Below are 18,256 nucleotides of genomic sequence, written 5' to 3'. Positions count from 1 at the left end.
ACCCACCTACTCTCAGCAGCCAGAAACATAACCAGACACTGGAGAGGCCTGTCAGGAGTAAGCATGGACCAATGGTACCAAATAGTATGGAAAACAGCCTTACTAGAAAAATTAACCAATAAACTGAAACTGACATAGAAGCATGATCAATAGAATATGGCTATCCTGATTCAAAAAACACCCACCCAACTCACACATGAAAACAAGGTTCACCACAGCCAATCACAAACAAGCAACCACACCCCAACTTCTCTCTCCACCAAAGGAACACAAGCGAATAGCAAAGAGAACCTGCACAAACGACGCTGACACAAAACTCTACACATACATTAAGTAAAAAAGAAACCTCCCCACCCCACCCACCATGGCCCCTCCACCTTTTCTTCCCTTTTCTTCCTAATGTAACACTAATGTCTCAACAAATGAAACTGACCTGTAGAAAAGGTAAATTAAAAAAAGAGACATTGCACATACTTTTATAAACCAAGAAATCTTGCAAAAAACATTAAAAAAAAGAAATTTTTAAAAAAATATGACACAAGCGAAACTTGCTATATTGTATATTTTGGGTGCTGATACCACAGCATCTTTGGTTTAACAGAGAACATAAGATATACTACCTTAGGCCCCTACAGATCTGGGATAAGGAGGGGTTCCCACTTCAATAGGTGGTATTTCCAAGCAGCTTTGAACTTTGGCACCAAATTTCTTTTTAAAAAGGCACTGATTATGTATTCCTTTCTCTAAAGCAACCTCCCCCAACCTGGTATCCTCCAGTTTTGCACTACAATTCCCATCAGCCTCTGCTGGCACTGTCAATGGTCTGGGATGGTGGGAGTTGTAGACCAACAACATCTGAAGGACACTAGGTTAGTTAAAAGCTCTAAAGGCACCTTGGGTGACAAAGATGTACCGGTAACAGCACAGGTTGAAAATTCTCAACATTTCTTCCAGTACATCACCAGTCTCTAACCCAACCCAAATGGAGGCCCATAGTTTACAGCAGGTGTGGAGAACTTCTGGTCCGTAAGCATAATTAGCAGGGGTGCATTTTTGTAAACCACTTTGAGGTGGTTTTTTTGTTTGTTTTTTACATTCAATCAGTATAGAATTTTAATGAAATAAATAATAAGGTCTGTGAGGCCTCATTTGGCCCACAAGACTATTTCAGCCAAGCCATGTCTGCCCGCCCTACATCAAGTGTTGACCAGGTAAAAACATGGCTCAACTGAAAGGGGTTTTGAGGCACTGTCAATCAGTGGAATGGTAGTACCTGAAATATCCTAAGCAAACAGCTGTGTTTGCTTTGCAACACCTGACAATCAGCTAATCATTGGGTCTTACGAAGCCCTATGAAAAGTGCTCTGCAAGACCCATGTGGGCAAAAGGGCCACCTGATGTAATCGTGATGTCAGTGGTCCTGCTCACTTTCCAAAGTTGGCCCGCAAGTGGTGGGAGAGAGAACACTGAGGAACAATAATAATAATAATAAATTTTATTTATTATCTGAGGCAAAACTGGGCTCATAGAGGCTAACATCAAATATATGACATATTACCATAAAATCAAGCAATCAATTAAAATACATCCTACATCCTAAAATCAAGTCAGAATCAAAGTAAAACCCAATCAGATGGCAGCCTGCAAGGTAGGGATGGGGACCTTAAATGCTCACCAGGAAGAGTCCACTCCTGTCCGCTAGGTAATTAGTTCCATTATGGAACTGCTCTCATTGTAATATTGTCATGTTTACATTAGGCGGTTTCATAATACAGTATTTGTATCTTAGAGAGGAACTCCTCCAGCACTGGAGCTCTGGGCACTGACTGGAAGCTGTCTATTTGGCATTTTACTACAAAAGCCGAAGAAAGTTAGGAACACAGGAATAAAAATGAGACCGTGAACAGCCCCAAACAAGATCACCAGAAACATGATCTTAAAAAAGGTTCTGAAGATGTAAGAGGATGCCATGGAGAGTACAATAACTCCCAAGATAGTGGAAATAGCTCCCTGTGTAACAGGGTAGCCAAGGATGTACAAAGCATCCACAGCCTTGTCATTCACTTTGTGTTTCTCACTGGCAACAAAATTATAAGAAATATGGGCTGAGAAGTCTACTGAAAACCCTATGCAAATTACAAGGTTGATCATGGATATGGAATCAAGATTCACATTCCAGAAGGACATGAAACCAGCTACACCGACAATAACAGAGGCAATAGCAAAGGTTACCCACAAAGAACAAAGAGGATTGGGAATGAGTAGTAAGGAAATGAGTAGCATGGCTCCAGCAGCAATCACAATAGCTTGAACTGTGTCCTGAGCGATCACAAGATATTGATCAAAGTATATAAAAGCTGGATGATAAACCATTAACGGTACCTTGCAGTCCTTAGCAAGACCTCTCAGCTCATTTAAAAGACTCCTCTCATCCACTGCAGTAGTAACATTGACTGTCTGTATGAAAAAACGTGATGCTATTATTTCTGTAGCAATAACATAAACATCCCACTTGAAGTCTGGATTAATCCCAAAAAGGGTGGCTAAATTGTCAATGAAAAGCCTACGGTCATCTATATTGAAAGACATACGTTTAGCGACATCTTGGTAAGTTCTCAACCAGGACACTGATAAATTCTTGTTGACGTAGGATGAGCTTTCTAGTGCGTTCATACAGTTTTCAACATCTGCACGGACAGATGAATCCCAATAAGCTTTGCTTTCAGTAACAACCACCATAACCCTTGGACCATATTCTGAAAAATATTCCTTTTCCCATTCATAATACTGGATGACATAAGAATTGTCACTAGCTAGATTTCGAAGATCTATACCTTCTTGGACTTGAGTGCAGCCAAAAATACTAATACCCAAGTAGATGAGATAAAGGACTACCACAAGCACCTTGGTCCAGCTGTGCATAAGGAAGGGACCGTAATACTTTCTAAAGAATCCATTCATGGGGTGTTCAGTCTCTGCTCCAGTGGACTCATCAAAAGACCCTCCTACACAGCACATGTTATATGTGCAGCCCTGAGAGTCCTGAGGCTCATTGTTCACTTTCATGAATGTGAGCCAGTGTCTGTTGCTTTCTTCTCGTCTCCCATTTAAAGCAAGAACTGCCCCCAAGAATGTCAGGTTGTATAAGTAGCAGAACACAAAGGCTGTTCCTGTATAGATGCAAAATGCCTGAACGGACTGGAATGGAGTTGCAATTCCAATGTAAAAGGCTAACACGTCTGTGAGGGTTGTGATGGTAATGGATACAGCTGCTTTTCCATAGGTGTCAGCCATTCGCTCTCTGACACTGTCCTTCACTTTAGTCTGCTGCCAGCAAGACACCAGGATGAACATGTCATCAACACCAACCCCTGAAGAACGGCAAATATATAACATATTAGTTCCTATATGTCATGCGAGAAGAGAAATACAGTGGTACCTTGATACTTGAATGGCTTGGCTCCCCAAAAAAACGGCTCCTTAATGCCGCAAACCCGTAGATATGTAATTTTCACCCATCATGATTCTTAAATATATTAATGAAAAGCCCAATGGAGAAGTCAGGAGGAATGTGTACATTTGCTAACTTACCAAGGATAAGAAATGGCGAATTTGCAACTGTGACAACAAACGGCTCCCCACAAAAGAGCAGCAATCCAAAGCTGCTGACGACAGATAAGCCTGCTGACAGCACCCCAAAAGCTGCAACCCACACTTTTGTCCGTACACAGTCCAGCCTGAAACAGAGATTAAGAAGATTCTAATTCGATTCAGAGTATCACGGTCCATGTACTAATCCCCCCTCCCACTGAACCAAGCTAAACCCGTTAGCACCACATGGATCGGCTATGCATGCACTGAAGCTGTGTGAAGCTTTGTTTTGAAGCCCTAGTTGCACAAAATATCTCAAAAAAGGATGCAAGCTTCCAAGCTCCCCAGAATGCTTCATCAGCTAGACAGTAAACAAACTAAGGAGGGGGGAGAACAAAGTTGGCTGTTGGTAAGGCCATTGAGTCTGCATTCTTCGATGGAATGTGGGAAAGATGGCAGACATTCAGATGAAGCTTGGTAGATCTACTACCTCCTCCTAATACATAATAATAATAATAGTAATAATAATAATAATAGTAATAATAGTAATAATTTATTATTTCTACCCTGCCCATCTGGCTGGGTTTCCCCAGCCACTCTGGGCGGCTTCCAACAGAAGGTTAAACATACATTAAAACATCAATCATTAAAAACTTCCCTAAACAGGGCTGATTTCAGATGGCTTCTAAATGTCATATAGTTGTTTATTTCTTTGACATCTGATGGGAGGGCATTCCACAGGGCGGGTGCTACTACCGAGAAGGCCCTCTGCCTGGTTCCCTGTAACTTCGCTTCTCACAGTGAGGATACCGCCAGAAGGCCCTCAGCGCTGGATTTAAGTGTCCGGACAGAGCAATGGGGGTGGAGACGCTCCTTCAGGTATCCAGGACCAAGGCCGTTTAGGGCTTTAAAGATCAGCACCAACACTTTGAATTGTGCTCAGAAATGTACTGGGGGCCAATGTAGGTCTTTCAAGACCAGTGTTATGTGGTCTTGGCCGCTGCTCCCAGTCACCAGTCTAGCTGCCACATTCTGGATTAGTTGGGAGTTTCTGGGTCACCTTCAAAGGTAGCCCCACACAGAACGCGTTGCAGTAGTCCAAGCGGGAGATAACTAGAGCATGCACCACTTTGGCGAGACAGTCTGCGGGCAGGTAGGGTCTCAGCCTGTGTACCAGATGGAGCTGGTAGACAGCTGTCCTGGACTCAGAATTGACCTGCACCTCCATGCACAGCTGTGAGTCCAAAATGACTCCCAGGCTGTGCACCTGCTCCTTCACAGACACAGTTGCCCCATTCAGAACCAGGGAGTCCCCCATACACTCTCACAAAATGAAAAGATAAAAATTACTTCCCTTTTCTCAGCAATTACCTTGAGCATGAGATAATTGAGAAGGTTATTGTTAAGGTATACGTGATGGAAAACAAAGGGACCACTTCCTTAGTATTTTTTTCAAACTCTTCTTGTCTGGACAATGAAGTAAAATAAGCCACCTGCCATAGGGAGCGGTGGGGGGGGGGGGGAGAGAGAAAAGGTCACATGTTAAATATTTTCTCTCTCTTAATATATAAATCTATTTTTTTTAAATAATATTTATTATTTTTCCAAAAACACTGGGGAAAAAGAAAAAAAGAAAAAGAAAAACAATACAACACATCAAATTAACAAAACAAGACAAAGACAATAAAATAAATCAAACAATTTCATTATCCCATCTTTCATTCACTTATTTCCACGACCTCCTCACACCTCCCTTTTTGTATTCCACTTCTGTTAATTATTTCAGCAATTCCTTTCCATCTTCCTCTGTTTTCTATCCTATAATTATCTTAACTCATTCTAACCTTATTTTTTCCTTTAATACTCTATTAACCTATCTGTACTTAATTCCTTATAATATTTCTACTAAAGCCATATAACTTCATTTCAACATTTTTCTAACATTAATTAATTTTACAATATTTCTGTAGATAGTCTTTAAACTTTTTCCAATCTTCTTCCACCAACTCCTCTCCCTGGTCTCGGATTCTGCCAGTCATTTCCGCCAGTTCCATGTAGTCCATCAACTTCATCTGCCATTCTTCCCGGATGGGCAAATCTTGTGTCTTCCAATACTTCGCGATGAGTATTCTTGCTGCTGTTGTTGCATACATAAAAAAAGTTCTATCCTTCTTTGGCACCAATTGGCCGACCATGCCCAGGAGAAAGGCCTCTGGTTTCTTCAAGAAGGTATATTTAAATACCTTTTTCATTTCATTATAAATCATCTCCCAGAATGTCTTAATCCTTGGGCACGTCCACCAAAGGTGAAAGAATGTGCCTTCAGTCTCATTACATTTCCAACATTTATTTTCAGGCAAATGGTAAATTTTTGCAAGCTTGATTGGTGTCATGTACCACCTATAAATCATTTTCATTAAGTTTTCTCTTAGGGCATTACATGCCGTAAATTTCATACCTGTGGTCCATAACTGTTCCCAGTCAGCCATCATTATATTCTGTCCAACATCTTGTGCCCATTTAATCATAGCTGATTTCACCATTTTATCCTGAGTGTTCCATTTCAACAGCAAGTTATACATTCTTGACAAATTCTTAATTTTAGAATCTAGCAATTCTGTTTCCAATTTTGATTTTTCCACCTGGAAACCAACTTTTTTGTCCAAATTATATGCCTCCATTATTTGATAATAATGGAGCCAATCTCGCACTTTATTTTTCAATTTTTCAAAGCTCTGCAATTTTAGTCTGTCTCCCTCTTGTTCCAGAATTTCCCAATATTTCGGCCATTTGGCCTCCATATTGAGTTTTTTCTGTGCCTTCGCTTCCATTGGTGACAACCATCTTGGGGTTTTCTTTTCTAACAAATCTTTCTATCTTATCCATACATTAAACAATGCTTTTCTGACAATATGATTTTTAAACGCTTTATGTGCTTTTACCTTATCGTACCACAAATATGCATGCCAACCAAATACATTATTAAAACCTTCTAGGTCCAACACATCAGTGTTTTCAAGTAGCAGCCAACAAAAGGCAGCTGATTCATAGTAGAGTTTTAAGTCTGGCAGGGCAAATCCACCTCTTTCTTTAGCATCAGTTAATATCTTAAATTTTATTCGGGACTTCTTGCCCTGCCAAACAAATCTGGAAATATCTTTCTGCCACTTCTTGAAACAATCCATCTTGTCCAAAACAAGAACAACATCCTTGGCAGCACATTCATTTTTATCACAGCAATTCGGCCTAACAATGATAACTTCAAGTTTGACCATATTTCTAAGTCCTTTTTCACTTCAATCCAACTTTTTTCATAATTATCCTTAAATAGATTTACATTTTTAGCAGTCATATTAACCCCTAAATATTTCACTTTCTTAACCAATGTTAGTCCTGTCTCTTCCTGAAATTTCTCTCTCTCATTTACAGTTAAATTTTTCTCTAAAACCTGAGTTTTCATCTTATTCAGCTTAAAACCTGCTACTTGCCCAAATTCTTGAATCAGTTCCAATACCCTTTTTGTACTAGATTCTGGTTCCTGTAGGGTCAATACTAAATCATCAGCAAATGCTTTCAGTTTATACTGTTTAACTCCCACTTGTATACCTTTGACCTCTTGGTCCTTTCTTATCATGTTTAACAAAACCTCAAGGACCGATATAAAAAGCAGTGGAGAAATTGGGCAACCTTGTCGTGTCCCTTTCTCAATCTTAAACTCTTCTGTCACTACATTATTCACAATTAATTTTGCCTTTTGTTCTGAATAAATTGCACCTATACCATTTTCAAAACCTTGGCCTACCCCCATCCCCTGTAGATTCTTCTTCATAAAACTCCAAGAAATGTTGTCAAAGGATTTCTCCGCGTCCACAAATATCAAGACAGCCTTAGTATTAATATTCACTTGAAGTTTTTCTAAAATATTAATTATATTCCTCATATTGTCAGACAAATGTCTGCCCGCTTGATCTTTATGAATTTCTTCTACTAACACCTTTTTTAATCTTTTGGCCAAAATGTCTGCAAAAATTTTATAATCCACATTTAGCAACGATATGGGGCGGTAGTTTTTGAGCTGTGTCTTTTCAGTCTGTTTTCGGTATAAGTGTAATGTAAGCTTCCTTCCACGACTCTGGTGCCTTTCTTCCTTCCAATATTTCATTACAGACTTCCATCAATGGTTGTATTAACCAATCTTTCAAAGATCTGTAATATCTTGAAGTCAAACCATCTGGTCCTGGAGATTTACCTAATTGCATGTTCTGAATAGCCCCTTCCACCTCCTGGTCCGTTATTTTGTAGTTCAACATTAGTTGTTTTTCCTGTGAGATTTTGTGTAGTCCATTTATTTTCAAGAATCGATCAATGTCCATTTCGTTTTGCTTCTCCTGTGTATAAAGTTGTTTGAAATACCTCTGGAAACACTTCCTAATCTCCACTGGGTTCTGTATATTTTTTCTTTCCACTTCCAAATTCGTGATAGTATTGAGTTTTTGTCTTTTTTTCATTTGCCAGGCCAACAATTTCCCACATTTATTTACCGATTCAAATGTCTTTTGCCTCATCTGTTTAATCTTCCATTCTATTTCCTGATTCATCAGCTTCGCATATTGTACCTGGTATAACTTTATCTCTTTCAGAATCTCCTGTGACTTTGGTTTTGCTCTCAGTTTCTTCTCTCCTTCCCCTATCTTTCCCAGGATTTTATCCTTTTTTTCATTCTGAGTTCTCTTCTTAATTGCATTCTGTTGTATTAGGAATCCTCTCATAACCGCTTTGCTTGCATCCCAAATTACTCTTTTTTCCACTGTAGTGTTCATGTTTATCTCAAAATAATCTCAGAGTTTTTTTGGCCTTCTTGGTCACCTCTTCATTCCTAAACAAGGTGTCATTCATCCTCCATCTGAAGGAGCCGCTTGGCATTAATTTCATTTCCATCTTCACCGCATTATGGTCCGAACAAGTTTTGGGGCAGATCTCCACTTTGCTAGTCTTCGGAGCCAGTCCCCTGGTTACCCAGATTTGGTCAATTCTTGTCCACATCATTTTAGCCTCAGAGAAGAAAGTTCCCTCTCTTCCCAGAGGGTTCTTCATTCTCCAAATATCAACTAAATCCATATTTTCAGTCATGTCAAAAAGGGTTTTTGGTAGTCTACCATCTTTGGTGACTACCTGTCTCTGTGCCTTATCCATATTTGTAGACACCACTCCATTCATATCTCCCATCAAAATCATATTATAATCCATCAGGGTCTCATGTAACTTCTTAAAGAATTCCGATTTTCCTTCATTTGGTGCATATATACCTAGAATCAAAAATTTCTCTCCTTGTGATTGAATTTCAATTGCTACAAATCTTCCTTGGTCGTCTTTAAATAAGAATTTCGGTGATAGGCTCTCCTTTGCATAGAGGACCACTCCTCTTTTTTTAATTTTGTCTGATGAAATGAATTCTTGGCCCAATCTTTTATTACTCATTATTTTCCTGTGTAGCCTTATCACATGTGTTTCTTGTAAACAAATTAAGTCCAAATGTTCTTTTTTCAATAAATGAAAGACTTTCCGCCTCTTTTCAGGGGAATTTAGTCCATTCACATTCCAGCTCAAAACCTGCAACACCATCATGTAATTACGCTAATGTTCCTCCAACTGCACCCAATGCTTGCTCTTCTTCTGTTGGTAGTAATGGTAGCACGTTCACTGGGGAGTCCAGTCCAAAAGACAATGTTGATATGTCCAATGTTCCCCTGTTTGGTGATCTTCTGTCCGATGCTCTCTGCTCTGGTGCTCTATCTGGTGATCTTCTGTCCGATGCTCTTGGCTCTTTTCCAAGTCCCTTCTGCAAATCTTCCTCGTACTTGTACAAAAACTTCACTTTATCCTCTACTGATCTTATTTTTATTTTCCTACCTTTGAAACTGAAAGATAGGCCTTGGGGAAACTCCCACCTAAAGATAATTTTATTCTTTCTCAGCAGGGCAACAATATCTCCGTAGTCAGGCCTAAGATCCAAAAGATATTTCGGGACATCTTTAAAAATTACCACTCTTGACTGTTGTACTTCTAGGTTCTTCTGGTAGTGCCAACCCAAGATTCTATCTCTCTCTTCTTTAGATCGAAGAGTAATCAAGCAGTCTCTTATTATATTCTTCTCTTCCCCCCCTCCTCTTCCAAGTCTGAAGGCCCTCACTATTCTAAACTCTTCTTGTCCCAAGTCCAGGTCCCAAAAATCAGCAAATTCCTGTGTAATAAAGTCTATCAAACTTTCCTTCTCAAATTCAGGTAGGCCTCTGATCCTCAAATTTGTCTGTTTTTCTTTAAGTTCAATCATAGCAAGCGTCAGCTTATGTTCATCAAGTTGCCTCTGTAGGGCTGGGACTCTCTCTTTCACCAATTGTGTTACTTTACATTCAGCAGCTGCAGCCTTTTCCCTAGCTTCCTCCGCAGTCTGCTGTGTATCAATTTCTGAATCGTTTCTGTATTGGTATTCACCTTTAGTCCCAAATTGTTTATGCTTTTCGTATTTAAATCAATTTTATTAGTTGCCGCGTCCACTTTCTTATTAAGCTGTTCCAATGAGTCATTTATCTTACTTAACGCAACCGCTAGTACCTCTTCTGATAGCATTCCTTTTGATTTTGGTTGTGCTGATATAGACACAGCAGCAGCCGGAGGGAGGGGATCTGGTATTGAACTTCTCCTAGGTTGCTGCCTAATCTTCCCAGACCTTAATGTTTTTTCAGCAGTTGGCAAATCTATTTTTTCCTTTCCATTTGCCATAACACTTAAACGATTCAAGGTCAGTCCCAGAGTCTCACAGTTTCTTATCTTACAGCTGGAAATTCCCCTAGCTCCACACTTGTAGAACTCTTGTAAAACAACCAGTTTCAAAAACTTCCACTAGGGGGAAACAGTTTCAATTTATGTTACTTGTATTGATCAATAATGTCCTCTTTTAAACACAGTTCAAACATCCAAAGTTAGTTTCCATTTTCTGTTACTATTTATTCCTTTTTAGAAACAACCAGAGACTGTAGAAACAATGTAGAAACAATGTATTTGTCTTACTTAGCTAGCTGTCAGTGAACGTTCTATAAGCTGTCAATGGACATTCCAAAAGACGTCAATCCAGCTAGCAGCCCGTTTCCAGGGTCAGAGCGGCAGTATTCTGACTCTCTTCACTCTCTCCTGCAGGTCTACTCAGTCCACAACTTCCCCCCTCTTCTCCTGCCCCCGAGGGGGGATTAAATGTTCTTTACCGTTGAAATTTTAGTCATTTGCAAAGGGCTTTCCAAGGCTTCAGCTTACAGCCTTTTTGCTTCAGTCTATTTACAAAAAGGGGAGGCGGACTTCCTGTATTGAACCTCTCCGCTTCGATACCAAATTATACGTTTAGAAATCTAATTCTCCCGTTCCAGCTCTACTCACGGGTAATTGCTTTAGATTCAAATTGTCCACAGGAAAAAGTCAGCGCTCTCCGGCAACAGCTATGCGGCTTCGCTCCGTGGAAGAAGCAGACGACTCGAAGCACCGCACCACTCACCGCACGTCGCTCCGGAACCCCGAAATCGGGTTTCCCCGCGAGTAGGGGAGGCGCAAAAGGTGCCCGCCGAATCCCACGTTCACAGGTTTCTCCTGCCTGTGATTTTTTGCGGGTCTCTGCCTTTGCCGTAGCGGCCAGACCCAATTTTCCACGGGGCAAATTCCTCCCGGTCAGAGGAATTCAGCCATTGCCGATGGCGCCAACCCGGAAGTCCTTGATATATAAATCTAAATGCTCACAAGAGTATAAAGACAGGGTGCAATTAGCAGAATATAAGTGGGACCTGAAATACATTTTGCAGCATGGAGTGTTCCTGCTTAGGGGCCCAGGATAGCAAACAATAAAAACATCCTTAAAACAATTCCAATACTGATGTAGACTGGGAAAGATCTCTACTTGCTAAGAGCAAGGTTCTTCAGGAGGCACTTAAAAGACAGCCGATACAGCGTCTGTGTAATATTCAAGCAGTGGGGAGTAATTCCAAAGGACAGGTGTCACAGCACTAAAGGCCCAAGTCCTACATTGTGCGGAACAGACCTCCTGATCAGGTGGTATCTGCTGGAGGCCCTCAGTGACTTGATTTGCCATATAAGGGGTGAGGTGGTCTTTCAGATAGCCCTTCCTAAACAGTGCACGACTTCATACACCAAGGGTTCAAGTTAGGCAGCCCTGCCCTCTTTGAGAATAATTCATTTCACTCCGCATCCCATTGGACACTCAACATTCTGAGGCCGCCCAGCAATTCTCAGTCTTCATTAAGCTGCTTGGTTGGGTTGGCTGAACAAAGTCTCTAATGCCTCAAGTCACCAATGTGTGCACAGCCTATGACTGGCAGAGGCCGCAGGTTAGCACCACTGTCTGGCTTCCAACTTCTAGAGACAGCCACGAGTTTACATAACTTTTAAAATGGGATTAGACAAATCCACGGAGGATAATAATACCGATGGCAACCAGCCATGATGCTATTCCATGTCTCCAGCTTCAGAAGCAGCATGCCTCTAAGTAATGTAAAGGATCCCTGACCATTAGGTCCAGTCGTGGATGACTCTGGGGATGTGGCACTCATCTTGCTTTACTGGCTCAGGGATGTGGCGTACGGCCAGCATGACTAAGCCGCTTCTGGTGAACCAGAGTAGCGCACAGAAACGCCGTTTACCTTTCCGCCGGAGTGGTACCTATTTATCTACTTGCACTTTGACGTGCTTTCGAACTGCTAGGTGGGCAGGAGCAGGGACCAAACAACGGGAGCTCACCCTGTCGCGGGGATTCAAACTGCTCGGAAAGCCCTAGGCTCTGTGGTTTAGACCACAATGCCACCCATGTCCCTTATGCCTCTAAGTACCAGAGTGAGTTCTGTTTAATAGGGTGAGAGGGGAAATACATGCTAATGAATGAAAAGCTGCAACAGACTAACCCAAATGGAATAAAACTTACTGTCTGGAGCAGTTCCTATACTTTTCTTCTGGATGCAAAGAGGCATATTAATAGCCTTACACTGAACAGTGTTACCTGGCTCCAGTACTCAAACCACATAGTGGTGGGGGGAGGGGGGAGGGAGAGAGAGAGAGAGAGAGAAAGGGTGGAACTATTCAGGCCTGGGTAGCACAGATAAGCAGAACTAGTTGCACTAATAACCACCCTAGCTGAGAAAACAGATACAGTACAAATTTTGCTTGGGCTTGTTAGCCAACCCTCATTTTTAGCAGCCAGTGAGGTTCTGCTTTCTGTTCTACAAATGCTAAGGGAGCAGGTCCTTTTTTGTTTTCATTTTTGCAAAGAAGGGGGAGGGGTTCCTATGGGTGAGGAGCTGTGGGTCGAATGATATGCATTTCGAACAAATCAGCCCATCACACTGACATAATCTGGCGGAGGTGTTGCTAAAGGTTAATTCAGGGCACCAAGCTTTTTGCAGTGGGGCCCAAATCTCAATCCCCTTGCTCCCCCTATTTAAAAATATTTTGAAAACTTTATTTATAGTGCAGTTGGAAGTCCTGCAAAGAATATTACTGTATTCTCCAAATCCCAGTCAACCACCATATTAATTTTCTAGAGGCATCTATAGTGGTGCCCTGCAAGACGAATGCCTCGCAAGACGAAAAACTCGCTAGACGAAAGAGTTTTCCGTTTTTTGAGTCGTTCCGCAAGACGAATTTCCCTATGGGCTTGCTTCGCAAGATGAAACGTCTTGTGAGTTCTTGCGAGTTTGTTTCCTTTTTCTTAAAGCCGCTAAGCCGTTAATAGCCGATAAGCCGCGCTTCGCAAGACGAAAAAACCGCAAGACGAAGAGACTCGCGGAACAGATTAATTTCGTCTTGCGAGGCACCACTGTATGCACATCAATTACATATGCAAATTATATGAAAAATTATGTGCTGGGCCTAGGCTCTGGATCATTTAAGTATTCATTTATTTATCTACATAATTTATTAATCATTTTATATCAAGGGTGGGGAACCTTTTTGACCATATCTCTCCCCATCCGACAGTCCAACTTTGACATGTGCGTAGAGGCAATTGACAGATAAGGTGGTCCTGTCAAAGTTGGCCCACGGGAACGGGGGAAGATGGTGCCCAAGCAGAACTGAAGTCCCAATGCATCAGCTGATGGGTGGTCCCTTCTGCTGGGATTGGTTGTATGTGCAGCTGATCTAGCCCTATCTCTGCCTGCCCTGTGCCTGACATCACATGTGACATCAGATGTAGGGCAGGTGGGTATGGTTTGGGCAAAATGGCCTTATGGGCCAAATGGTGAAGCATGGCAGGCCAAATTTGGCCCATGGGCTCAAGGTTTTCTGCCCCTGATTTACATCCAAGCATGTCCAAGCTGTGCAAAAGAAGTAATTCAGGAAACAGCATAAAAGCATAAAATGTGCATTATTTTGAAAGAGGCACTCCTTGGCATTCTTGCGTTGCCAGAGATGCTGCAATAGCTTGTTTTCTAATTACTTACTAAAATTAAATGTTTGGCCGCCACTGAATGCCTCCACTTGCTGATGCAGGTGCGTTAGGCATGGGGAACCTCTGACCCTAGTGGTTTGACTTCAGATCCTGTTCGCTCCAGTAAGCATGGCAGCATGCATCAGGCAGACACAGAGAGTCATATCGCGGCTCTATCGTGCCAGGAGACGCTTACCTGGATGGTTGCGAGGTTCAAAGATTTCAGCACGCCCGGGATGCGCTCCAGAAACGTCCGGAGCCAGAGCGCGCTGTCGTTTCTGCGAGAAGCCTCATCCTCCTGCAAGTAGTAGAAGAGGCGCAGCGCTTTGGCCGCCCGGACGGGGCGCGCCGGCCCATCCCCGGGGCCCAAGTCGAGGCCTCCCAGAAAGGGGGGCAGGAAAAGGGGGTTGGCAGTGAGCGGAGGGACGTAGAGCGGGAAAGTGAGGTCGGGCAGCAGCGCCTGTATCCCGGCCGGGTCGCCTTGCACCAAGCTGAGCAGCGGGTTGGCGCTGCTGCAGTTGTGGCCGGGGCTGCTCCGCGCGCAGAGCTGGGCGAAGGAGAGCGCGGCGCCGTCGGGGCTGCGGAGCCCCCGCACCGCCTGGTCCAGCGCCAGCAGCTCGGCGAAGGCCTCCCGGGTGAGGAGCGAGCCTCCGCCGCGGGCCACGGCCAGGAGGGAGGCGAAGGAGCCCTCGGTGCTCAGCCTCTCGGCCGAGAAGCGCCGCGCGTCGTCGGTGGGGAAGTGCGCCTGCACGAAGCGCCGCTCGCCCTTGGCGGGGCCCCCGAGCGGCGTGAACTGGCCCTCGATGTCGTTGTCCTCCAGGCTGCTCAGGAACACGAAGCCGGCGCCCAAAGCGGCCGAGAGCGCCACGGGCACGAGCAGGAAGGGCCACGGGTGCGCGCCCACCAAGCCGCCTAAGTCCCGCAGCGCGCGCGACAGGGGCCTCTCCACGCAGTCCGTGTGACAGTTTTGAGGCGCCATCGCCTTTTCTCTTTCTCCTCCTCCCAGCGGCGAAGAGAGCAGGAGCTCAGACCGTTATCTGAGGAAGTCAGGCGTAGGGCAGCCCGGCCCCACTTAGCACGAGTGTGCTGGGAAGTTTCTAAAACATCTCGAAAAGGGGGAATTGAGCGGGGAAAGAGGTAAAAATGGCCGCTGGGCGAGGTTCGCCGGGAAACGCCCACCCGTTAACCGCCTCCGAAGTCGGTTGGGGGGGATTCTGAGGGAAACCCCGTTCAGCGAAGGCATCAGTTTCTTGGCTGCAATCTGGCTGCTACGTCTGAGGGAAACTCCGGAGAAAATCCAGAACGAGAGGGCGCAGTGCCTTTTTATTTTTTATTTTTTTTAAATATTTTTTATTGCTTTGTTTTCCAGGGTCAAAGTACAACATTGATACATCGTCAGTAACACAACAAAAGCTTTTTTTTTTTTTTTTACAAAGTAGAGAAACAAGAAAAAAAAAGATTCACTTTTTCAAATCCTTTTTCAACATCTACTGGACTTCCCCACATCCTCCATCCCTGCATTCTTTACAATAAAAATCAACAGCAAATTAAAACCTTGTTTCATGTGTATTTGTATTTTCATCTAATTATTTACTCTAAAAGTTAAACTTTTCTCAAACATAACTTAGTTTCAATCATTTCCGAATCTCAATACTGAAGCATGTTTTTCTCAAAACTTAGCAAATTCTCAACATTCATATAACTTAAAATGTTTTTGTAAATAGTCCTTAAATTTCCTTCGTCTCGGCAGTCTTTTTTCCGCAAGGGTGGGCGACCTGCGGCTCTCCAGATCTGCTTGATGACTGGCCGTTCTGGAGAGGGAGTCCTAACATCTGGAGGGCCACTGGTTCCCCACAGTTAATCTAGGTTCTGTTTAGAAAAACAGATGCATATATACCATATTTTTCGCCCCATAGGATGCACTTTCCCCCCTCCAAATTTGAAGGGGAAATGTGTGTGCGTCCTATGGGGCGAATGCAGGCTTTCACTGAAGCCTGGAGAGCGAGAGGGATTGGTGCGTACACCGACCCCTCTCACTCTCCAGGCTTCGCGCACTGGGCTCCCACGGCTTGCGGAGAAGTTGCCTGCATGCTGAAGCCTGGGCGCACTGAGCCCAGACTTCGCGCAGCACTCCGCAAGGCGCGGGAGCCCAGCGCTGGCCTCCCGCAGCTTGCGGAGAGTTGCCTGCATGCCAAAGGCTGGGCGCGCTGAGCTCAGCGCGCCCAGGCTTTGCGCAGGTCTCCGCAAGGCGCGGGAGCCCGGCGCCAGGCTCCCATGGCTTGCGGAGAGTTGCCTGTTCTGGGGTCGGGGGAAGCTCGGGCTTCCCCCACGCCTGGGGGGGAAATAAAATTGTTTTCTTTTATTTCCCCCCCCAAAAAAACTAGGTGCGCCTATGGGACGGTGCGTCCTATAGGGCGAAAAATACGGTACTATATTGTTACAGACCGGAACCATTTGTTATCCTCAGCAAACTTAGCCGCTTCCCTGTTCACCCCCAACTCCAGATCAGTGTGAACTGGTTAATTTATTTTTCCTCACTTCACATAAGCTTTCCTGCTTACAAGGAGGAGCAAGTACTTATTCAGGACATTGAAATTCTGCTACCTATACACATCCTTCGGAGTCCTGTGGCATTAGAGGCATCACCAGAGATCATCCACACATTTTCAAGCCTGTCTTTGCAACCCTAACGACTGGAACATTTCCAGGGAAAAAAGAAGCTGAAAATATAAAGGCGCCAAGTAATGCATTTGCATTTTTTGTGTTTGCACGGCACAATCGCACTACTAGCCAGATTCCCTTGATTTGCTAGCTCATCATCATTTGGATGAGCTCCAGCCTAATGAAATGCTGGATCAGGGAGAAAGTTGGGTTACTCTTTCGGTCCTTCCAAGAATTTTACTATGCAAGCTGGTGTATCTTTCAAAGACTGTGTTCACACTTCTGCTTACTGTACACTTGCCGCATTTCCAGTGCGGAGTTTTTAATTCATGTTCCCATGACATGTTATGTATTTTGTACTCCATTATAAAATACTGCTGAGTCCTTAAGCCACTCCTAATTTGTCTCTCTCCTGCCATCAGCACCCTCAAAGAGAAACAAATCTGACAGTAATGAAGCTGTCCTGATGAGAACAGCCGAAGGCAGAAAGAGGCATGAAACACACTGGCGGGGGGGGGGGGGACGGACGACAACAACAACTTACCCGTATTTTTCGCTCTATAACACGCACCCGACCATAACACGCACGTAGTTTTTAGAGGAGGAAAACAAGGGAAAAAATATTCTAAACGAAACAGTGGATGTATGATTTTTGTGGTTCATGCTGTGGCCACAGACAAGTGATCTGACAGTGAGTTTGGAGTAGCCCAATGCAAAAATCCTGAGGATCCATGTGGATCCATGCTTTGTAACCACATTTTTGCACCACTGCGCCCCAGGCAAAAGTGGGTGCGTGATTTTTTGGGTGCAAGATGTAGCCATGGACATGCTATGTGATCTGATGGTGAATTTGGGGTGACCCAGTGCAAAAATCCTGAGGATCCATGTGGATCCGTGCTTTGAAACCACGTTTTAAGTGGGGAGGGAAGGAAAAGCACTCAAGGGACAAGGAGCACGCATGGAGTGTGTGGAGAAGGATGCTGCTAATAATGCAGAAGAGGGGTTTAAGGGGAGAAGAAGCACGCGTGGGATGGGTGGAGAAGGATGCTGCTAATTATGAAGAAGAGGGGTATAAGGAGAGAAGGCTCCTCTCCTCTCCCGCTTTGCTCCTTTAAAGCAAGCAGGCTCTGCTTTTCTCCCTCCTCCCCGCTCACCCCCAGCTTAGCGAGCTGAAAAACTTTGCTGCTATTTAGCGAGCTGAGTGGGGAGGAGAGAGGGACAGAGAGCCTGCTTGCTTTAAAGGAATCAACCGGACAGGAGCCGCTTACACTCGTGTAAGCGGCTCCTCTCCTCTCCCGCTTTGCTCCTTTAAAGAAGCAGGCTCTCTGTCCCTCTCTCCTCCCCACTCAGCGGCTCTTCTCCCGCTTTGCTGTTTCAAAGCAAGCCACAGAGGAGGGAAGGAAGGGGAGCCATGGATCCTCTGCTCACGACTGCAGCAGATCCCCCCCGCCACCCATAGGCATTCCCTCCATAACACGCACAGACATTTCCCCTTACTTTCTAGGAGGAAAAAAGTGAGTGTTA

General features: G+C 44.0%; 1 protein-coding gene across 1 annotated transcript; it reads right to left on the bottom strand.

The window, feature by feature from the left end:
* Positions 1 to 1,477: 1,477 nt before the first annotated feature.
* LOC114607232 (patched domain-containing protein 3-like) lies at positions 1,478 to 15,374 on the bottom strand. Its single transcript, XM_028750235.2, has 4 exons — positions 14,268 to 15,374; positions 4,963 to 5,084; positions 3,592 to 3,737; positions 1,478 to 3,371 (listed from the first exon to the last, which is right to left on the bottom strand). The coding sequence occupies exons 1-4, from the start codon at positions 15,048 to 15,050 to the stop codon at positions 1,786 to 1,788; spliced, it is 2,637 nt and encodes an 878-aa protein (XP_028606068.2). The 5' UTR covers positions 15,051 to 15,374; the 3' UTR covers positions 1,478 to 1,785.
* Positions 15,375 to 18,256: the final 2,882 nt, after the last annotated feature.

This window comes from Podarcis muralis, chromosome 12, assembly GCF_964188315.1.
Source record: "Podarcis muralis chromosome 12, rPodMur119.hap1.1, whole genome shotgun sequence".
In the NCBI taxonomy this organism is placed as follows: Eukaryota; Metazoa; Chordata; class Lepidosauria; order Squamata; family Lacertidae; genus Podarcis; species Podarcis muralis.
Note: the sequence above shows the minus strand (reverse complement) of the source record. Positions and strands in the feature narration are given on the sequence as shown.